Raw genomic sequence first — 24,361 nt, 5'->3', positions numbered from 1 at the left:
ATGCTGTTTTTACCACAGTAGCTAAAAATATGCTTGATGTCCAGAAGTGAGAGTCCTCCAAATTCATTCTTCCTTTTTAAGATCTTTTTGGTTATTCAGGGCCCCTTACCCTTCCAAATAAATTTGATAATTTGTTTTTCCATTTCAAAAAAAAGTCTATTGGGATTTTTATTGGGATTGTGTTGAATCTGTAAATCATTTGGGGTAAAATTGATACCTTAATGATATTTAGTCTTCCAGTCCATGAACACAGAATGTCCTTCCATTTATTTGTCTAATTCTGTTTCTTTTAGCAATGTTCTATAATTTTATGAATATAGGTTCTTTATGTCCTTGGCTAAGTTTATTCCTAAATATTAAATTTTTTTAGTTGCTGTTATAAATGGATTTTTTTTTCTGATTTCTTCATATTGCACATCATTAGTGTATAATAATGCTATTGTTTTTGCGTATTAATCTTGTATCCTGCCACTTTGCTGAACACGTCTGTTAGTTCTAGTAGCTTTGTTGTAGATTTTTCAGGAGATTCTAGATATAGGATATCATCAGCAGATGGTGAAAGTTTGAATTCTTCCTTTCTTATTTGGGGACCTTTCATTTCTTTACCTAGTCTAGTTGCTCTAGTTAGACTGTTTAGCACAATATTGAATAACACTGGACATCCTTGTCTTGCTCCTTAGCAGGAAAGCTTTCATTCTTTCACCATTAAGTACAATGCTAGCTGTAGGTTTTTCATATATGGACTTTACCATATTGAGAAAGCTTCCTTCTATATGCCTATCTTTTGGAGTGTTTTTATCAAGAAAGAGTGTTATATTTTGTCATGCCTTTTCTGCATCGAGAGGATCATGTGATTTATCTTCCATTTATCAGTGTGGTATATTACGCTAATTGTCCTGTGTTGAACCACACTTGCATATCTGGGATAATTTGTTTGTGGTGTGTAATTCTTTTAATGTGCTTTTGGATTTAGTGTGCAAGTATGTTGTTGAGAATTTTTTGCAGCTTTATTCATGAGAGATCTTGCTCTGTTATTTTCTTTTATTGTAGTTTCTTTATCTGGTTTTGGTATTAGGATGTTGTGGCTTCATAGAATGAGTTTGGTAGCATTCTTTCCTGTTCAGTTTTTTGGAAAAGCTTAAGCAGGATTGGTGTTAGATCATTTTTTGAATGATTGGTAAAATTTACCTGTGAAGCCATGAATTTCCTGGGCTTTTCATCTTCGGGAGGTTTTTGATGACTGTTTCAGTCTCTTCACTTGTGATTGGTGTGTTGAAGTCTTCTATTTCTTCTAGGGTGGTTCTTTTGTTTCTAGGAATTTGTCCATCTCCTCCATATTGTCTAGTTTTTTAGCATAGTATCTTATGATTGCTCTTATTATACATAGTCAATGATATACGAAGTCAATGGTAATGTCTCCCCTCTCATTTTTTATTTTATTTATTTGTGTCTTCTCTCTATTTTCCTTTTTCATTATGTGTAAGGGTTCGGTGATTTTGTTGATGTTCTCAAAGAACCAACTTTTGGTTTTGTCGATTCTCTTGTTTTTTTGTTCTTGATTTAATTTATTTTTGCTCTGATCTTTAGTGTTTCTTTCCTTCAGGTTGGCTCGGGATTAGTTAGCTGCTCTTTTTCTAGTTCCTCCAGATGTGCAGTTAGGTCTTCAGTTTTAGCTTTCTTTTTTAACCTAAGCACTGATGGCTATAAATTTCCATCTCAGCATTGTCTTTGGAGTGTCTCATAGATTTTGATAATGTTGTGTTCTCATTTTCAATCATCTCAAGAATCTCAAGACAAATCTTTGACCCACTGATTATTTAAGAGTGTATTATTTAATCACCATATATTTATGAATTTTCATTTTTTTCTAACCATTATTGATTTCCAGCTTCATTCCCTTATGATCAGAGAAAGTGTTTTTTTCCCCCTCCCCCTCCCTGCTGTTTTTGCTGTCTATCCCTTCATTGTGTGATCTTCTGTATCTATTTCTCTTCTCATTTTTTCTCCTCCAAAATTCACTGGATTTAGATCCTGGGGACCTTTGATGTGGAGAGAGGTTCCCTGTCACTTGCACCACCTCAGTTTCTGATTTCTGTTGCTCCTCGCCTTGACTCTCCCCTTCATCTCTCTTTTGTTGTGTTATCACCTTGCTGTGTTACTCACTTGTATGGGCACTGGCTTTTGCAGTGTGAGCACACTTTTTTTTTTTTAAGCTGGAGGCCCCAGGGATCAAACCCAGGTCCTCCCAAATGGTAGGTGGAAACCCAATCACTTGAGCCACCTCTGCTTCCCAGAGAAAGTGTTTTGTATGATTTCAGTCTTTTTAAATTTATTGAGACTTGTCTTGTGATCTAACATATGGTCTATCTTGGAGAAGGATCCATGAGCACTTGAAAAGAATGTATATCCCCCTGCTTTGGGGTACAATGCTCTATAGATGTCTGTTAGGTCTAGTTCATTTATCATGTTATTCAGGTTCTCTGTTTCTTTATCCTGCCCAGATACTCTATCCAAAACTGAGAGCGTTGTATTGAAGTCTCCAACTATTTATTGTAGAGACATGTTTTCTCCCTGCAGTTTTGCCAATGTGTGCCTCATGTATCTTGGGGCACTCAGGTTCGGTGCATAAATAATTAGTGTAGTTATTTATTCTTGGTGAATGGCCCCTTTTGTTAATATATGGTGACCTTCATCATCCCTTATAATAGCTTGGCATTTGAAATCTATTTTATCCAATATTAATATTGGTACTCCAGCTCTTTTTTGGCTAATAGTTACTCGGAATATCTTTTTCCTGGTTTTGTGCCCTTACATCTGAGATGGGTCTCTTGTAGACATCATACAGGTGGCTCATATTTTTTGATCCAGTCTGTCAGTATCTGTCTTATGATTGGAAATTAAAGGAGCAACATGCAGTTTTAAATGTTAGGATAAATTTTTTTAAAGCAACTTATTGAAGTATATCATTCATACATGAACAACATACATAATTAAGAAGCATATGGTAAAAGTTGTGAACTTACAAAACAAACACGCATGGCATTATGCAAGGCTCCCATATATCACCCCACTGCAAATAGTTAGGATAATATTAATAGCCCTTTTCAGTAACTGTGGCTGTGCCATGGCCAGCTATTGGATTTTGTTTTTTTTTTACCATTTTGGTAAATATTGCAGCAGTGACAACTTAAAATTACCAAAGTTCTAACACTTAATACTGTGTATGAGAAAATGCTGGTGATATTTTCTTTTATAAAAACCAAGTTCAATCATTGGAACTTTAGAGATTCTTATAATACACATACAAATTACATTGAGAACATAATACTTTTGCCCCTGTCCCCTGTGACATTTGTTTGATTTATTTTTTCTTATTATGAAAACAGGTTGTTTTGGGTATGTCTCTATGTTCCTGGAGAAAATACAAGTAAATGCTGAGAAAATACCCCACCCCACCATCATTCATATCTGATTAAAAATATTAGTGGGTTTTTCTGTTAGTGCCTTATTAAGGTCTTCTAAAGTACAAATTTAAAAATTTCTCTCACTAAATGCAGAAGGTAGAAAAATTACCAGGGATTATGAATTTAAGTATAATAATTCATCTGCTGTAAAGGATTCCAAGAACCAAGGAATGAATAGTGTTTTCTTTTTTCCAAATCTGTCTTTTGACTTTTTTCTTTATATAAAAGTAGTGATCCTTTTTGTAGGGGAAAACCCAATTAGAATATAAAGTTTTAGTTATATTCTTAATTTGAATGGTTTACATAATTACTGTGTTTATCTTAATGTTTGCACTAAAAATGCTGATTTTTGTAAAGTGGGAGTGAGCATTATTGAGAAAGGAAAACAAAATATAGATAAAAGTACTATACGGTTGTGTATTAGAGGTAAGGGTAGACTGTAGTGGTCTCCATCCTTAATTAGACAGTGAAGAATGGTGTTATTAGGATGCTGTTAATAGTAATCTTTTCATCTTAAGTAGTGAACTCCAAAGCCATTGTATTCAGAAGCTCTTTGTAGCCTGCCTTCTACGTCCATTTTCATCTGTAGTTTTTACTGCCCTGACATAAATCCTGGACTTGAGGCAAATTGGTTTTCATTGTGTTCGGTGATGCTCTGTGCCTTTTCATACTTCATGGCTTCAGTGGTAGGCTGTTTTGTTTGCTTCTGGAGACCTACCCCTCTTACTCTTGCAAATGAAAAAATGCTCCTACTTCTCAAAGCCCCTGAAACCTTTCCTGTTCACAGCTAGATGTGATCTCTACTTTTAGAACATTTATTTGCCTCTTGAGTAACTTTCTTTGAGTATCTTCCATATTTCCAGATGGTCAGGGATGTATCTTTAATATTTTAAAAATCCCTCACAGCCCTGAAGACTGTTCCTTGCTGATAGTGGATATTTAATAGTTATTTGTTGAATGAATGATGGTGAAAATGTTAGCATTAATTGTATTATTTTTATACAGTAGAATAAATTTTTTCACCCTAAAATAGATTAATGCACATTTAAATACAGTAATTCCTTTAGAGCAGGATTTCTCAGAGTGTCACTATTGGCATTCTTTTTAAATTTTAATATTCTCTATTTTTAGACTAGTTTTAAGTTTACAGAAAAATTGCCCTGAAAATAAAGAGAATTTCCATATACCTGCCCTCACACAAATAATTTCCCCTATTATTAATATCTTGCATTAATGTGGTTCATTTGACACAATTGATGAGCCAATACTGATGCATTATTAATATCTAAAGTCCATAGTGCACATTAGGGTTCACTCTTTGTTTATTCTGTCTGTGGTTTTTGACTTACGTATAATATATCCACAAGTTTGGTATCATACAGAATAGTTTCACTGGCCTAAGCAATGTTGACATTTTGAGCTGGATATTTCTTTGCTGGGGCTGAATAATTCAGTATACCAGGCTGCCCTGTATACGGTAGTATGTTTAGTCACATACCCTACCTCTACAAACTGGATTTCAGTAGCACACCCTTACCCCAAGTTTTGATATCCAGGGTAGGGGTGGGGCAAACTCATGTGAAATTTCAAGTTTTATTTTTAAATGCAGTTTATAGTGTATTCATGGTTTTTTGAAGGGTGAATTTTAAGTGTTGAAATAAAGAGAAATGTTTCATAGTTCTTCAGATTTAGCCTTGTATAATTTAAGGAAACTTTGCCAACGACACAATTCTTGTAAAACTTTGATGACTTAGGAAAATTGAATTTTTTTACTCTTCTATATATTGTACATTGAATAATGGATTTTATTTGGTGTTTTCTCCAGATTGAAATTAAAATGAAAAAGCCAGAGGCTGTGAGATGGGAAAAGCTAGAGGGAGAAGGAGATACATCTAAGCCAAAACAGTTCATAGCAGGTTTGTTTTCTGGCCTTGATAAGCTTTATTTTTTATTTTTAAAGGTTTATTTTTAAAATTTATTTCTCTCCCCTCTTCCCCCCTTCCCCCCCACTTGTCTGCTCTTCTGTGTCCATTCATCTGTGTTTCTTTTGTTGCATCATCTTGTTGTGTCAGCTCTCCATGTGTGCCATTCTTGGGCAGGCTGCACTTTCTGTCGCACTGGGACGCTATCTTTATGGGATGCTCTCCTTATGGGATGCTCTCCTTGTGCATGGGGCCCTACATGGGGGACACCCCTGCGTGGCATGGCAATCCTTGCATGCATCAGCACTGCATAGGCCAGTTCCACACGGGTCAGGGAGGCCCGGGGTTTGAACTGCAGACCTCCCATGTGCTGGGTGGATGCAGTATCCATTGGGCCGCTTCCCATGGCCTTGATAAGCTTTAAATTCATATTTTTGTTGTATAGCTGAAATTAAATAGTAATAAGCATTTCTTCTACTTTGATTATTTATGGTCCTACTGTAAGATATGTTGCATATAAGGCTGCTCTGTAATGAATACAAAATAGACTTTTTCATGAATGGTCTAGTTTCTTAAACTCTAAGAATACAAATTGAATGGCAGCAAAATCCCAGAGGGATTTGGGATTTGCTTGTCATCCACTAGAGGTTATCTTTTTTGTATGTGTTGGCCTTTCCTTGTTTCTTCTTTTTGGTTGGTAAGTGAATTAGTAGTTTACCCTGTTGCTGTCTTCCTCTCTCCCCTTTTATTTCTTTGTTTTTATTCTTGTGATATTGTCAGCTCTAATTTCCTGGGTTTCAAAGAGTATAGTGTCTTGCCGATGTCCTATATTGCTCATTTAGAGATGAACAGAAACAGAAAATGAATTCCTAAGGGAAGCTAGGAGTATAAAAAAAGTAGGATTGATTGTTCAGCCCTTTAAGAGCAGAAAACTTGTTTTGATATCAAACCTAAGCATATGCAAATGAGCACGTAGTCTATATATTTTTTAAAGGGATAATTCTGCAGGACACTCCCAGATCTACACCCTAAGCTCAGTATTTTACAGCAATAAAGCTGTCACTTGATGGAGAGAAATTTCTTTTTGATTTATTAGAGCTAATGGTCTGATTTGAGGACTGAAACAAAGTAATGTATTTCATCTGTTTTCAGATATTAATTGCTTTCTTTCTATAATACAAAACACATTTTTTTATGATAGCTTATTAGGAAACACCAGGTTATTCAACAGATTTATACATACTAGCTTTTTATTTTGAAGTAATGTTAGATTCACCTAGAAATTACAAAAATAATACTGAGAGTTTCCATGTATCCTCCACCCAGCTTTTTCTCCAGTGGTATTTTAACTAACCTTTGTATTATTAACAATACAAGGAAATTGATACCAACAGAAAAAAGATTAAGAACCGAAATATTCTAAGTTGTTATTTAAGGGATTTAATTAAGATTCTGCTTCACACTTTATTTGAAAGAGAAAGTAAGGGTGTTCTGTGCCTCTCTTGGGACTTACTGCAGAGGTATTGTGGGCTGAGGTTAAAATATATAGGTCAAAGCATTTTTTAAGAAAAACTTTAAATGTTAAGAAAAACTTTAGTTCAAACAGTACCCCTATGTAGTAGGCTGGCCAGTATCATTACTCCTGTTTTACAGGCTCAGAAACGTTAAGCAACTAGCAGTTGTCATTATCTAGGATTGAAACCCTAGTCTTCAGACTGTGGGTCTGGTTCTTCTGTTTAACCCTTTACGTTATTTTGTTTGTGGATGCATTTTCAAACAGTGGAAGCAGTTTCCAGTGACATGAGTATCTTTGCAGTTATTTGGTATTATATAGTGAATTAGCAAGTTCGGTTATCCATCTCTCTAATTTATCTATACCATCTATAGGATGAAGTTTTTTCTGAAAGTGTATATATATATTCTTTTTTCACTTTTTATCTATAATATTTTTCTAGACTCAGCCTTGGATAGTCAGTTTCCTATTCCTCCTGTCCTATTATATTTTCATAAGGAATTAATATGCTTGTCAAATTCCTGAGTATTTCAAGCTGGAAACTATTGATAAGGGCAGGTTGCTTAGCCATCTTGAGAGTAGAGCTTGAGTTCCCACCTGTCTCGGGAGTCAGTGTTAGGATTTATTATATCTGTGTTTCCTAGATGCTTACCTTACTATTGCATACTTTTTTTTTTTCCTTGGGCCACTTAATGTATAGAAAAAGAGGGGATTCCTGGTAGGGAAGGTAGACAGAATTTTTTTTTTTTAAAGATTTATTTTTTATTTCTTTCGCCTTTCCTACCCTTCCCTCCCTCCCATCCCGTTTTCCTCTCTGTCCATTCACTGTGTATTCTTCTGTGTCCGCCTGTATTCTTGTCAGCAGCACCTGGAATCTTTGTCTCTTTTTGTTCTGTCATCTTGCTGTGTCAGCTCTCTGTGTGTGCATCTGCACTTTTTTCGCACTGGGCAGCTCTCCTTATGGGGTACACTCCTTGCACGTGGGGCTCCCCTATGTGGGGGACACCCCTGCGTGGCACAGCACTCCTTGCACACATCAGCACTGTGCGTGGTCCAGCTCATCACATAGGTCAGGAAACCCTGGGTTTGAAACTTGGACGTCCCATGTGGTAGGCGGATGCTCTATTCGTTGAGCCAAGTCTGCTTCCCTTGATAGAATTTTGAAAACATTTATTTGACCTGAATGAAACTGAGTTTTTTGTTTTGTGTGTTTTGAGGAGGAGGAATGGTTAGGGGGTAGAGTTGATTTACAGGTGTAGCAAAAATGTTGAAAAGTAGAATAAATTTGTAGTTTCTCAGTTTTTTGAAGAGAGATATATGTAAGTATTGGAGACTCGACATTTGGGTAAGGATTATTGTGTCATATTGATTGGAAACTTTGTATCAGTTTTTTTTTCTTCAAGTTCTCTATCAGTACTGTCCAATACCAATACATTAGCCTGTAGCCACATGTGCCTATTGCGCCACTTGAAATATGGCTAGATCAAATTGGCTGTATGTTATAAAATACACACCACCAGATTTCAAAGACTTTGTATGAGAAAAAGATTATAAAATACCTCATTAATGTTTTTATATTGATTTCATGTTGAAATGATACTATTTTGAATTAAGTTAAATAAAATAATTTCTAAAATGAATTATTCCTGATTCTTTTTATTAATGTTACTACTAGAAAATTGTATATCTGTAGCTCACATTTGTGGCTTGCATTATATTTTTGTTGGACAGATCTGCTCTATGGCTGCTAGGTCTGTGTTTTTTTTTTAATACTTGTTTGTCTGTGTCAAGATTTTGATTTCCTTGTTCTTTGAGATAGCCTTGGTGATGTCCTGAACTGCTGGGCTGGTAGCCAGTGTACTGTCAAATACTGTCATTTTCTATGTGTGCATTTGGAAACATTAGATTCTAGATGATCAAATGTTTAATTTTTCAACATGCAGGAATTCGTGATTGTTCACATATATTAAAGTAATCTTTATATTTTTAATATTGGGAGAGGATGGAGCTTACCTTAACTGTCAAGTGACATGAATAATTAATTATATTGTCTGTTTATTTGTAGTCTGAAGGTTATTTCAGTACCTTGGGACAAGTTCCATTTTAAACTTTAATTCAAATCCTATTTACAAGAAAAATTTCTTAATGAGGCATCTCTTTTAAAAATTATTTTTAAATAGTTTATACTATCTTTCTAGCTTTTCTGTAAATACAAACATTTCTGTTTGCTTCTCACCTAGTTTCTACTATTATACAATATGAACAATCTGTTTTTGGTATAATTTTGCATAATGTGCCATAAGTTTACACCTTACTAAGTTTTTTTTTGCTGCTCAGAAATTCCCAGATTTTTCATTATTATACCAACTGCTTATTTTTGGAAATGTATATCCAGTTATTGATATATATATCAGAGAGTCCCTTTTACTGCAAACATGAAATTCAACGACCCATTAAGAAATTCTATACAGTGTGGTCAAAAAGTTAACATAGTCAAAATACCTTGATTTATACCTCTGCCTTTTTACTTCACAGATGTAAAGAACCTATATCCATCATCATCTCATTACACAAGAAATTGGGATAAATTAGTTGGTGAGATCAAAGAAGAAGAAAAGAATGAGAAGTTGGAGGGAGATGCAGCATTAAACAAATTGTTTCAGCAAATCTATTCAGATGGTTCTGATGAAGTGAAACGTGCCATGAACAAATCATTTGTAAGAACATAATTTTTTTTCAAATGCTGTAGTAAATTTCAGAGAATTTTGAAGAATGGTAATAGGTCATTTGCAACCATAGTAAGGTGCTATATCTGAGAAACCTTTTTGAATAAGCATTGTCTAAACATGTCTTCTTGCTCTAAATAGAGTAATTGCTAAGAAAGTTGGAGACTTGTAATTGCATGTCATAGAGGAAATGAAAAACAAGTGATTTACCCCCAATTTTTATTTTAAGGTTTCTTTTTATTTATTTATCCCCCCACCTTGCAGCTTGCTTGCTATCTGCTCTCTGTGTCCATTCGCTGCGCATTCTTCTGTGTCTGTCTGTTTCCCCTTGTTGCGTCATCTTGCTGTGCCAGCTCTCCGTGGGCCCGGGCCATCAGCTCTCCCCAGGCGTGGGCCAGCTTGCCTTCACAAGGAGGCCCTGGGACACAAACCCAGGGCCTCCCATATGGTAGACAGGAGCCCAACTGATTGAGCCACAGCCACTTCCCCTTGGACTATATATTTTGAATTATTGGCTAAGAAATACCAAGGTTACGGTGGATAATGTGGCGTTATCTCAGTTGGATTTATCACAATAGCTGAATGAATTCCATTGTTTACCTTCTTGAATCATGTATAGTCTCGATGTGAGAAATGAATAATATAGAAGTGAAACTTTTGCAATAGTGTTGGGGAAGTGTGAGAGGCACATTAATTATTAATTGATTCATTAATACTTTGTCTTGATTAAGAAAATTCAAGACTTTTCAGACTATTTGTCAGGATTGCATAAGTATCACCCAAATTGGGCTTCAGATTCTTGAATTTTGGAGACAGTTCATTACTATAGAGCTGTGTAAATTATTTAGCTTGAAGATGGAAGCACTTGACTTTTATCTGGATGTGCCTCTAGAAATGTCACTTTTAAAAAAATAATTAAAGTACTTGTTTTTAATTGTGGTAAAATATATATAACATAAAAATCATTTTAAATGGACGATTCTTTGACATTAAGTACATTGGCAATACTGTGTAACTTTCACCACTATTTCCAGACTACTTTCACTTCCTAAACCAAAACTCATGCTTACATAACAATCACTCCCCATTTTCCCTTCCCCCTCCTCCTGGGAACCACTTTTCTGTTTTCTGTCTACCTAGACTTTGCTGATTCTAAGTATTTCATGTAAAAGAAATCATACATTATTTTGTGCTTTTGTGTATGGGTTATTTTACTTAATCTGATGTCTTCAAAGTTCATCCATGTTGTAAGATGTACTGGCACTCCAGTTCTTTCTACAGTTGAAAAATACTCCATTGTTACGGGTATATCACATTTTGTTTATCCATTCATCTTTAGCTGAATGCTAGAGTTGCCTCCACCTTTTGACTATTGTCAGTAATGTTGCGATGAACCCTGGTGTGCCAATATCTGTTGTGAGTTACTACTTTCAGTTCTTTCTGATATATGCCAAGACTAAGAGTCAAATTGCAGGGTCATATGGTAATTCTTTTCAACTTTCTGAGGAACTGACAAACAGTTTTCCATGTCTTACATTCTCACCAACACTGTATGAGGATTCCTGTTTCTCTGCATACTTGCCAACATTCATTTTCCTTTTTTTCAATAATTGCCATCCTAGTGGGTATGAAGTGGTATCTCACAGTTTCAGTTTGCATTTCTTTAGTGGCTATTGATACACTTATTGACCATTTGAATACCTTCTTTGGAAAAGTGTCTATTCAGATCCTTGACATTTTTCATTTGGGTTGTTTGCCTTTTTGTTGAATTGTAGGTGCTCTCTGGCTATTGAACACTTAACAGATATATGGTCTTAAATACAACAACCCAGTTCAGCTAGTACTAATCTAGTTTCAGCAGTATACAAACTCTACTCATATGTATCTCTGCCCTCTTCCTTTATATTTTTGTTGTTCAGATTACATCTTTATACAGTACATGCCTATTAACATAGATTTAAAATGTTTGCCTGTTGAATCTTAATAGGGGGACCAAAGTAGTAACAAACCAAAAGTACAATAACATAGGACTTTATAATTTCCTATGTAGTTAACTTTACCAGTGTTCTTTATTTCTCTTATGGCTCTGAGTTACTGTATGAGTTAGTATTTTACTGTATGAGTTAGTGTTTTTATTTCAGCCGTAAGGAATCCCTTTACCATTTCTTATAGGGCAGGTCTTCTCTAATGAACTCTTTTAGCTTTTGTTTATCTATAAATGTCTTAATTTCCCCTTCATTTTTAGAAGGTAATTTTGCTGGATATCGAATGCTTGGTAGGTAATTTTTTTCTTTAAATATGTCAAATATGCTCTCCCATTGTCTTCTGGCTTCCACAGTTTCTGGTGTGAAATCTGCTGTTAAATCTTATCAGGTGTACCTTGTATGCGACAAGTTACTTTTCTCTTGCTGCTTTCAAAATCCTCTCTGTCTTTATATTTTTACAGTTTTGCTATGTGTTTTCTCTTAGAGTCTAACGTGCTTAGAGTTCATTGAGCTTCCTGGAGTTTTTTGGCCATTATTTCTTCAATTTCTTTTGACCTTTCTCTCGCTCTTGTCCTTCTGGACTCCAGTGATATGTATGTTGGTACACTCAGTAATGTACCAGAGGTCCCTCAAGGTTTGTTCACTTTCTTCATTATTTTTTCTTTCTGATTCTCAAACTGGATAATTCCAGTTGTTTTATCTTCAGATTCACTAATCCTTTCTTCTGCTTGTTCAAATCTGTGGTTGAATTTCATTGTATGAGTTTTTCATTTCAGTGACTATACTTTGTGGCTCAAATTTGTTTGGTTGCTTTTTATAATTTCCATCTTCTTTTGTTGTTATTGCTAAGACAGTGTTTTCCTAATTTCCTTTAGTTCTTTGTATATGGATCCCTTTAATGCAGTGAACATTTATAAGACAGTTGATTTAAAGTCTAATACTTTCAATGCATGAGCTTCCTCAGGGTTGGTTTCTGGCAAGTTCTTTTTTTTCCTGTGAATGGGTTGTACTTTCCTGTTTCTTTATGTACTTTGCAATTTTTAGTTGAGAACTAGACATATGTTGTTTGAGTTCTGGAAATGCAGTCCCCATTGCTGCCTGACACACAGCTGAGGATTGGGGAAGGGGCAGGCACTGCTGCATGGAGACTGAAATGCACCAATACTTAAACTGTTTACCAGCTTTTTCCTCCAGCTCTTTGGATGCTGCACAGTATTCCACTCGACTGCAGAGATTCAAAATAATTGATTCAGACAATTCTTGCTAGCTCAATAGTTGTTTTGGCAGTGTGATTTTTGGAGTTTCTACTCTGCCATAATCTCACAGTCCTCCTGCTGTTTTCTTTTAAGTCATTTGTATTTATAGTAGACAGTTAAAAATTAATATTTAGTAAATGAAACCAATATTAAGTTGTGTAGTTGAAGCATAGGTATTCCGCATATATGGAATATATTGGTAACAGGTCATGATTTTGCTCTTCTCTATTGAGTTAAAATTTTTATTTTTAATTAAACTTTTTATATTGAGATAATTCTAGATTCACTTGCATTTTTAAATAAAATGTATAGATCCTCTCTATCCTTTACCCAGTTATTTCCGGTGGTAGTATTTTATAAAGCTATAATGTCACAGCCAAGATTTTGACCTTTATACAATCAAGATACACGGATACATTTCCATTACCACAAGAGTCCTTTATGTTGCCATTTTATAGCCATTCCCACCTCTCTCTTACCCCCTCTTCCACCTCTCCCTGGCAGTCAGTAATCTGGCAGTTAACTTTGTCAGGTATGTGGTTTGCAAATATTTCTCCTAGACTGTACCTTATCATTTAATTCTTTTTTGTTCTTTCACAGAACCAAAGCTTTTAATTTTAATGAGATTCAGTTTATTAGTTTTTGGTTTTATGGATCATATTTTTGGTGTCAAGTCTAAGAAATCTTTGCTTAGCTAGATCTGCAAACCTTCTATGTTTTTCAGTGTTTTATAGTTGCATATATTACATTTAAGTCTGTGATCTTTTTATTTTTTGTTGTTGGTTTTCTCCTTCATTCTTTATATGATCCTTATTGAACTAATTTTTTAATAAAGCATGAGACTTAGTTTGAGGTTCATTGTTTTGGCCTTTGTATGTTCAGTTCTTCCAATATTATTGTTGCAAAGAGTATCTTTTTTCCATTGAATTGCTTTTGCACTTTCTCAGAAGTCATTTGAACGTATTTTTGTCTGTCTGTTTCTGTATTCTCTGTTCCATTGATCCATGTGTTTATATTACTACATATTACTGTAGCTATATAGTAAGTCTTGAAATTACAAAACTCATTCTTCTGTGTGGCTTAGATATTCTAGTTCCTTTGACTTTCCATATAAATTTTAGAATAATTTAATCTATATGTTGAAAAAACCTTATTGAGATTTTGTTAGGAATAGCATTTAACTGCATATTAGTTGGGGGAGAATTGACTTCTTTACTATGTTGAGTGTTTTAGTTCAGTTATTTAAATATTTATTTTGAGCTTTGATTTCTTTCATCACCATTGCATAGTTTTCACCATATAGGTACTGTACATGTTTTGTTAGATTGACACCCAAGTAGTTTCTCTTTTTGAACATTTGCATGTGATTTATTTTTGAGGTCTGTGTATTCATTGCTAGTATTTAGAAATAAACTTGCTTTTTGAATGTTTTGTATGTTTATCTTGTATCTTGTGACCTTTTTGCTGAACTCCTTCTAGGAGGTTGTGGTTTTTTTGCTTGCTTGTTGTTTTATGTGTGTGTACGTGTGTAGTTTTGGGGGTAGATAGGGTCTGTGGAATATTCTTTTCTTACGATATTGCACTACTAGACCTTACAGCACCATATCAGATAAGAGTGAACGTTCTTGGCTTGTTCCTGATTTTAGCAGGAAAGCATTCATTCTTTCATCATGAAGTACAAAATTAGGAGTAGATTTTTTTTTTTTTTTGTGCTGGATACCTATAATGTAGATCTATTTTTTAAACTTTATTTTTAAACAAGTTTTAGATTACAGAAAAGTTACATTGAGAATATAAGGGATTCCCATATACTCTACCCTCTCTCCCTGTCTCATTTTCTCCTTTTAATAACATCTTAATGTGGTACATTTGTTATAATTGATGAACAAATATTGAAGCATTGCTACTAATCGTGGTCTGTAGTTTACGTCATGGTTTATTCTTTGCACTGCGCAATTTTATAAGTTTTGACAAAATGTATAATGGCCTGTATCTGTCCTTGGAATGTCATGCAGAATAATTCCAGTGCCCTATGGTCTACCTATTCTTTCCTTTACCTTCCCTCAGAACCTCTGGTAACCACTATCTTTATATCAATATTGCAAGTTCTTCTGTTACTACAATAATAATAAGTCCACTTTGGTCTCTGGTTGCATTCCCCCTTATATTTGTTCCTTCTGTCTTGAGGATTTTGGGATGGTGATGCCCACTCTGCTTCAGTGTGAGAGGGTGCTTAGATCTTATGGTGAAGATGGAAAGAACTGTTTTGCTTGCAGTTGTAGATACTCTTTGCCTTTTGGGATGGGGGTTGTCCATCATCGTCATTTTGTTAGTTGTCCTGGGCGAGGGTAATGAATTGGAGAATAGGTGTGTTGACTACAACTCTTCTGAGAATCAGGGCTCAACTGTCATATGAACAGACTGAAGATTTAAGTCTCTGGGACATACACTTAATGGGTATAGTGCTAATTATAGGTTCAAATAAAAGGATTTGAAGAATCGTGTAGTAAATTATAAATAAGTTTTAAGTCTGTTACATTGGGGAAATAGATTATCATATAATTCCAAGTGAGGGCCCACCTCAAGGTGCTGATTTCATGGGGTTGTGTGCCTTGCCTATATTGTCTCTAGTGCCCTCAGGAGCACCCCTTTTGAATGATTTGTTTACTGTGGCAGTTAGTGGGATCTGCCTGAGACGTGTATAAGCGTAACTTTTGGGATGACCTTCTGAGTCACTTTGAAATCTCTTAGCCATAAAAACTCTTTTGTATTTAATTTCCCTGTGCCAGGGAAGCTCATCTCCGGGAGTCATGTTCCATGCCTATGGGAAGGTAGTGAGTTTATTTGCTGAATTTGACTTAGAGAAAGGCCACAATTGAGTAACAGGTAGGTTTTCAGGAGGTAACTCTTAGGCAGCAGATATTATTAGGCTAAGTTTCAATTTTACAAGAATAAGGTTCATAAGTACGGGCATTAATATCAAGGGTTTGGTGTGTTATCTGTTTTCTTTCATTAAGCACTGCCTATGTACTGTAGATATTGTTGCCGCACTATTAGAGAATGTAGCAGGACTCCTCAGGATGGGGGTTTCATATTTTGTTGGTTATTGTGTGGTTCTCCACCCACTGGGATAACACTGTATGACCACATGAACATATTCATATTCCACCCCAGTGCACCCTTCCCCACACATACTCCCACCACCAACACCCTGCACAGTAACCTTCCCTTGCTATAGTTGTCAGAAGACTCCCTCACTTGTAGTCTCAACCACAGTCCTTAACCTTCTGTTCCTTACCACAGTGCTCCCCCAGCTCTATGCATAGTTCACCCCACCTACTGTAGACTTTCTTGTGGATGCTTTTTATCAAATTGAGGAAGTTCCCCTCTATTCCTTTGTTGTTGTTATTTTAAAATCAGGAGTGGGTATTGACTTTGTCAAATACTTATTCTGCATCAATTAACATGATTATATGGGTTTTTCTTCTTTAACCTGCTAATACAGTGCTTTTTTCCCCATGATTATGTGATTTTTTTTTTATATTGAACCAGACTTTCATCCCTGGAATAAACCTCATTTGGACATGGTAGCAGTTTGACATAGTTACAAATTCCAAAAATAGATATTGTATTATGTTTGTAAACAGGTCTGAACCTGTGCATGATTAAGTTTTGATTAGGGCGTTGATTGGGCCATGTCATTAGGGTGTTGAGTCTCCACCCCTTGGTGGGTGGGGACTCAGATAAAAGGCAAGGCAAAGGACAGAGTTGAGGGTTCTGAATGTTGGAGTTTTGATGTTGGAGTTTGATGCTGGAGTCTTAAGCTGGAGCCCAGGGGGAAGAGAGAGATCCTGATAGTCTACAGCTTACTTTGGGGAGAGAGGCAAAGCCTAGAGAGCCTCATTGTCTACAGCTGATCTTGTGGAGAAAATAGTAGCTGAGCTGAGAGGAACCCGGGAAGCCTGAACTTTTGTAGATGTCAACAGCCATCTTGCTCCAACACATGAAAATAGACTTCGGTGAGGGAACTAACTTATGCTTAAAGTGATGTGGGCTATGGGTGGGAGGCTCTTTGTCTCTTCAGAGATAACCTAAGCTGTCTGTCCTGACTTGTGGCTGTGGGATGGTAAGAGGCTGCAGTCCTGCCCTTGGTGACCATGGCAATGACTCCAGTCCTGGGAAACAGTTTAGCAATGCAAACTCTATAAACTTTAAATATTCAGGGAAAATGCAAACCAAATGTGCTAAAAGCTTATCTAGAATGTATAAGGTCCATGCTAAAAGCTTACCTAGGATGTGGAAGATATATGCTAATTCAAGCCTATTGAGCACTGAAATAAAGAACAATTTAACCCTTCCTCTCTGTATAAAAGGAACTCAGAATTCTTGTTCAGGGCTTGGGTTTGAAACAGAAAGCTCCCGAGTCCGGCTGACCATCAATAAACCATTTTTCCTTCTCAAAATCATTCCTGAGTCCTGGCCTTTCTATATGCAAATACTTGAACCTCTTTCAAATTCTACAACAAAAGGCCTGGTGTCTGTAAGCTCCTACCCCAAATAAGTACCCTTTATAAAAACCAACCAATTTCTGGTATTTTGCATCAGCACCCTTTTGGCTGAGTATTATATAGACATATAGTTCATCTGGACATGTATATAGTTTTTAAAAATGTGTTTCTGATCTCTTTTGCTAATACTTGAAGGATTTTCATAGCTCTATTCATAGGGATTATTGGTTTCTAGTTTTCTTTTTTACTGTCTGGTTTTGGTATCAGGGTAATACTAGCTTTATAAGATGAATTGGGAATGTTTCCCTATTTTCTAGAAGAGATTGTATAGAATTGGCATTAATGTTTCTTTTAATGTTTGGCAACATTTACCAGTGAAATCATCTGACTCTGATTCCTTTTTTGGGAGATTGTAAATTATGAGTTCAATTTCCCTGTTAATTGTAGAGCTATCTGTTCAATTTCCCGGTTAACTATAGAGCTATCTCAGTGATCTGTTTTGTATTGGGTGAGTTGTGGTAGTTTGTGTTTTTTGAGGAATTGGTCCATTTCATTTAAATTGTCAAGTTTATGTGCGTGTACTATTCCTTTACTATCCTGTGGATGTCTGTAGTGATGTCCCATTTCGTTCCTGACCTGATACTGATTATCTCTCTGTTTTTGTTAGTCTTACTAGAAGTTTGTCCATTTTATTGATTTTTTCCCCCAAAGAACCAGATCTTCTTTTATTGATTCTTCTAATTTTTCTCTTTTATATTTCATTCATTTCTACCATTATTTTCTTTTTCTGTTTGCTTTATGTTTATTTGTTCTTTTTTGAAGTTGCTCAAATGGTTTAGGTTAGTGATTTGAGCCTTTTGCTGTTGTGTGCATTTATGCTATGAATTTCTCCATCAGCAGTGCTTTATCTGTGTCCCACAAATTTTCATTTGTTATATTTTCATTTTCATTCAGTTCCTTGTATATTTTTTATTTCCCTTGAGACTTACTCTTTGACCAGTGGATTATTTAGGTCAAATTTAGAAGTGTGTTGTTTAGTTTCAAAATGTTTGGAGATTTTCCTTTTATTCCTTTTTATTGATTTACAACTTTATTCCATTGTTGTCAGAGAAATACTCTTTATGATTTAAGTTCTTTCAAATTTGTTATTTTTATTTTCCAGGTTATATCTAGATACATGTTCCATGGGTGCTTGATAAGAATGTATATTCTACTGTTTTGAGTGGACTATTCTGTAAATGCTTTTTAGATCCTGTTAATTGATAGTGTTGAATTCTCTATCTTGCTGATTTGAGACACTCTCTCACCAACTGATAGAGCATGATAGAGTCTCCAAATATAATTGTGGGTTTGTCTGTTTCTCCTTTCAGTTTCTGTTTTTGCTCTACATATTTTGTGCTCTGTTTGATGCATATAAACAGTTAGCATCGCTATGTCTTCTTGGTGGATTGACCCTTATATTATTAAATAATGTCTATCTCTGGTAATTTTCTTTGCCCTGAAGACTGCTTAGAGATTAATATCTGCTTTTTAAAATATATATTCTTTATTTTTAAAAGATACATAGATCACACAAAATGTTACCTTAAAAAAATAGGAGATTACCATATGTCACACTCCCCACACTCCCCCACTTTTCTCACATCAGCAACAACTTTCATTCGTTTGGTGCATTCATTGCATTTGAGGTATACATTTTGGAGCACTGCTATACAGCCTGGATTATAGTTTTCATTGTCGTTTACACTCTCTCCCAGTCCATTCAATGGGTTGTGGCGGGATATATAATGTCCTACGTCTGTCCCTGCAATATCTGCTTTTAATATAGCTCTTACTCCTGATTATTTATGTTTTCATGATGTGTCTTTTTCTGTCCTTTTATTTCCAGCCTTCTTACATTATTATATTTGAAGTAAATTTCTGGTAAATAACATTGAGTTGGATAATGTTTTTTAATCCTCTCTACTCATCTCTGTCTTATAACTGAGTATTTAGACAATTTACTCTTGGTGAATTGATATGTTAGCACTTAAATGCATCATTTTGTTTGTTTTCTGTTTTTCACTTCTCCTTTTTTTTGGCTTTTTAGAAAAAATTTTTTCCTTATAGTATTTTTGAGTGTGTCTCTTTGTATAGCATTTTTTAGTGGTTGCTCTAGATACTGTACTATACACACACACACATTCTATTGGTGGTGTCATTTTCCCAGTTCAAGTGAAAGTATAGGAAGCTTACCTCCCTTTACATCTTTGTACTTCCCCATTTGTAATTGTCTTAAATGTTTAGACTAGATCATTTAGAACCACATCAGTATTACAATTTTTGCTTCAACCCTTTAAGATTATGTAGAAAACAAGGTTATTGAATTTACACATATTTTTATTTACTCTGTTCTTCCTTCCTTCCTAATGTTCTAGGGTTTCTTCTTTTAATGTGTCCTTTACTTCCTTTGTTTTTTTTTTTAGATTTTGTTTTTTATTTCTCGTCCCTCCCTCCACTCTCCCGTTGTCTGCTCTCTCCATCCATTCGCTGTGTGTTCTGTGTCCACTCACATTCTTTGTCAGCAGCACCGGGAATCTGTATCTCTTTCTGTTGCGTCATCTTGCTGTGTCAGCTCTCCATGTGTGCAGAGCCTCTCCTGGGCAGGCTGTGCTTTTTTTGTGTGGGGAGGCTCTTCTTTAGGGGCGCATTCCTTGTGTGTGGGACCTCCCTTGTGTGGCGGACACCCCTGTGTGGCACGGCACTTCTTGCGTGCATTAGCACTGCACGTGGGCCAGTTCACCACACAGGTCAGGAGGCCCTGGGTTTGAACTCTGGACCTCCTATGTGGTAGGTGGATGCTCTATCAGTTGAGCCAAATCTGCTTCCCTGTCCTTTACTTTCTTAGAACTTCTTTTAGGCATTCTTTTAGGGTAGGTTGACTGGTGACATTTCCTGTCTTGTCATGGATTTCTTTGGGTTTATCATGAGTAGGGTTTGCCCAACTTCTTGAATCTGTATGTTTATGTCTCTTGCCAAAGTTTGGAAATTTTCAGCTATTATTATTTTTTTCAGACTCACACTTCTTTTCCTCTCTTTCCAGGTTCCCAATTACACAAACTTTAGAACTTTGTTATAGTCCCACGCTGTGGCTTTCTTTTTCTTTTTTTCTGCAGTTTTGTTTTTTTCTGTTGTTTAGACTGGATAATCTGTATTTATATTGTTCTCTCTTCCAGTTCTCCGATTCTTTTCTCTGTTCAATCACCCCCATCCCCCTTTCTCCTTTTGAGCCTATCCACTAAACTTTTTATTTCAGTTACTATATTTTTTAGTTCCAAAGTTTTAATTTGGTTCTTTATGTCTTCTAGTTCTTCGGTGAGATTGTATTTTTGCTGAGGCTTTCTATTTTCTCATTTGTTTCAAGCAAGTTGGTGACTTTTTAAGAAGCATTTTTATCATAACTGCTTTAAAATCTTGCTCAGATCATTTTTGACAGCTGCCATCTTGATGTTGGCTATTGATGGTCTTTTTAAATTTAATTTGAAATCATCCTGGTTCTTAGTATGACAGTTGATTTTCAGTTGAAACTGGGACATTTTCATATTATGTTATGAGATGTTGGATCTTATTTAACCTTATGTTTAGCTGATTTTCACTGGCATTGCTCTGGCTGTGGAAGAGAATGTCATGCCTTATTATTTCCAGGTGGAGGTACCATTTACACTTGAGAAGTGGGGGATGCTCCTAGCTACTGCTAGGAGAAGATGGGATTTTCAGCCCCATATGTAGTCTCCACTGACACCAGATTAGGTGGGGATGAGGAGCTCATTACAGCCCAGTGAGGTTGGAAATCTAGGCCCCTCACTCTGTCTTTGCTGGTGTTGGTGTAGATGAGGCTATAGATTTTTTTCTTCTTATTTAGCTGGGGTAGAGTGGTTATTGTCTAAAATTAGTTTTCTATCTTCCTAGGCTGTTCCTTTCCTTGTCCTTTGGCTAGGGAGAGCAGGGTTGTTTTTCTTTTCTTTTTGGTCTACATCCCTTGGCATTTCCAGGTTTTTTTACTTCAGCTGCTAGTCTGGGATATATGAAGCAAAAAGAAAACTCATGGTACTCACTTCCATGTTGTTCCTTGGGTCCCCAAATCCCTAGCCAATATACTTTGTTCTTTTCATTTTTCAGAGTCTTATGTTTGTTTTATATATAACATTCAAGGATTTTAGTTGTACCTAATGGGAGGAATAGGGAACAGTACATCTACTCTGTCTTCCCAGAAGGGGAATTCAGTCTCATTATTGACTTTTTAACAGTGTGCTGGAGGGAAGTGGATGTGACTCAAGTGATTGGGCTTCTGTCTACCATATGAGAGGACCCAGGATTGATCCCCGGGACCTCCTGGTAAAAGGGTTGCCTGCGCAGTGTGCCAGTGCCCGCAGCAAGATGGTGACACAACAAAAAGAGAGACAAAGGGGAGAGTCAAGGCGAGACACAACAGAAACCAGGAACTGAGGTGGCACAGGTGACAGGGAACCTCTCCTCAGGATCAAAACCTGGTGAATCCTAGAGGAGAAAACGAGAAGAGAAGACAAAGAGAAATAGACAGAGAAGAAAAGTGTGTTGGACACTTCTTAGCAGTGGGTAAAATTTTAAAGATGGGTTACAGAGTCTCCATCCATTTTCATACAGATCCCTTGCTAATTACAAGTGAACCATATAAATTCATAAAATAAGCCATCTGTTTGACAACACTGGCCTGGAACATAACCCATAGCAAGGGTTTGATTCTGTGCCTATAGGAATACAAACAAAGCAGACTCTGACCTCACAGTCTAATTGGGACAAAAAGACCAACATATGCAAAAATATTTAGCAGGAAATGCTAAATTACACTACAGTTCATAAGGACACAAAAGGACAATAGTGTCATCAGTAAAAATGATAAGATTATAAACTAAATTCACCTCTGTCAGTTATGTAACTGAAATACCTGTTAGTCTGTTAGACTTGCTGCATTTAATTCAATCATTTCATTTGAAGCCTACCATATGCCAGGTCACTGTGCTTATATCTAGGATATAAAATTTGCTCCTGGCCTTTGAGGAGCTCTTACCATTAGTTGGATTCAGATAAAAGAAGGCAGACCTGTAAACTGAAACAGGGCAGTGCATTGCTTGTTACATCCGTAGTAATTATGCTCATAGAGAAGACAAAATCTACAGGGATAGAGTCCTGATTAGGGATATTCAAAGAGGCATTCCATGCAAAGGAACCCCTGGAAGGGAGCTTGGCAGAGAGCTTTGAGGTATGGGGATATATTGAAGGCAGGTATAATAGCAGTGTGTTTAACTTATATGTCTGCCAGTAACAACTGATTATTTTTAAATGTTTGAATTTTAATAATTCATACTGGTTTTGCTGTGATCCAAGTCAGTGAATTTTTTATTGTATTAAGATAAAAAGTGCCTAGATGTCTTATTTCTAAAATGTACTTATGAATATACTAGAGTTATTGGAAGGGTAGATGGTAAATAGTTAACCATGTCTTCCTCATGACCCTGTGACTGTGTGCCTGCGTTGTACACCTTGACTGACTGATTGGAGGTACTGGGGATTGAACCCAGGACCTCATACACGGGTAGTAGGCGCTCAGCCACTGAGCTATATCTGCCTTCCATTGAGAGTTGGTTTTTTCATTTGTTTTGTTTTTAGGGGTACCAGGGGTCGAACCTGGGACCTTGTACATGGGAAGCAGACACTCATCCACTTGAACTATATCCACTCCCCTGTACAATTTGATTAAAAAATTTTTTTTTTCTTGTGTAAACTTGCCTGTATTGGCATAGAAGGAGCAAGCATTAAGAAGGAGGGACTCTTTAGTTTTATCCAACTGGTATTGAAAAAGTTTATTTTGCCTGGTCTTTATTGTACTCAGCAAAAGAGATTACAATATCATTTTCTTTGGGAGCCAATTTCATTTTCATTGGAAGGTGGTTTTCCCATATCTAACTTTATGCTTAGTGGCAGAGATTATAACATGAAGCTCCTACTAAACGCCTCTGAGTTTTCCTTTTCAGATTTTATGGAACATGTTAACCTTTGGCAAGCTCAAGATTAAGTAAAATATTGTCTTCAGCTTATATTGTGTCCAACATAGCTTATTTTTGGGAATCTTGGATTGGAACATTTTCAGAAAAATCTATTTTGATTAGCTTAGGAAATTAATCTTGTTTTTTCTCTTATTGCAGATGGAGTCTGGTGGCACAGTTCTGAGTACCAACTGGTCTGATGTAGGTAAAAGGAAAGTTGAAATCAATCCTCCTGATGATATGGAATGGAAAAAATACTAAATAAATTAATTTGCTATCTCTGTATTGTGTATTTTCACCTAATGCTTATTGTGTACAGACACTGCATTCTTAAATTTGGAACACTGAATATCTTTTTGAAAGGTAATACCTCTTTGTGCTGTAGAAATTATTTTCTTTCAAGTGTTCTGAGTGTCTAATGAAGAATGAAGATTACATTTGATCACTTTAGGATTTCAGAGATGCTGAAATTGAAAGAAATCTTATTTCTACTAGATAGATTAGTTCTACCTAGTTGTGGGAGTGGAGAAATCTTTAATGGGGCATCTCTGGTTATTGCCTTATTTTTTTACACAATATTTTGTTAATAATTTATTAGACCTGGCAGCTTGGGGTGAGCATAGGTTTTTCAACAACAGTATTATACTGTGTTTGCTTTTGAAAACTGCTTTTGAATGGAGCTGTAAATACGATTTTTTCTATGAAGAAGTTTGGTTTATTTACCTTTTTCTTAAGTTTTTAATGAGAACTCTGAGAAATTATCACAGGAAATTCCCATTTGGTTCTTTTTATGAGAACCTTGTAATTATGCTAAGATTTTAGTTGTTGCCTTCTTAACTTTGGTATAAAGCATAGACAACCTGTGTTTAACCCACTGCAAATTTAACTTTACTGGAGTAATCTGTGAAGCCGGGGCAAAGAGGGA

The 24,361-nt window shown here is 35.9% G+C and overlaps 1 protein-coding gene across 3 annotated transcripts in view; it reads left to right on the top strand.

Annotated features, from left to right (window-relative positions):
• Positions 1-23,721, top strand: part of SUGT1 (SGT1 homolog, MIS12 kinetochore complex assembly cochaperone) — a 77,603-nt gene extending 53,882 nt beyond the window's left edge. For all 3 annotated transcript variants that reach the window (XM_012526881.4, XM_004462794.5, XM_004462795.5), the window contains 3 exons: positions 5,290-5,380; positions 9,435-9,616; positions 23,596-23,721. In XM_012526881.4, the coding sequence (XP_012382335.1) occupies positions 5,290-5,380; positions 9,435-9,616; positions 23,596-23,697 (375 nt within the window). In that variant the 3' untranslated portion in view covers positions 23,698-23,721. The remainder of the gene's footprint in view (positions 1-5,289; positions 5,381-9,434; positions 9,617-23,595) is intronic.
• The last annotated feature ends 640 nt before the right edge of the window (positions 23,722-24,361 follow it).

This window comes from Dasypus novemcinctus, chromosome 15 (genome assembly GCF_030445035.2).
Source record: "Dasypus novemcinctus isolate mDasNov1 chromosome 15, mDasNov1.1.hap2, whole genome shotgun sequence".
Classification (NCBI taxonomy): domain Eukaryota; kingdom Metazoa; phylum Chordata; class Mammalia; order Cingulata; family Dasypodidae; genus Dasypus; species Dasypus novemcinctus.
Note: the sequence above shows the minus strand (reverse complement) of the source record. Positions and strands in the feature narration are given on the sequence as shown.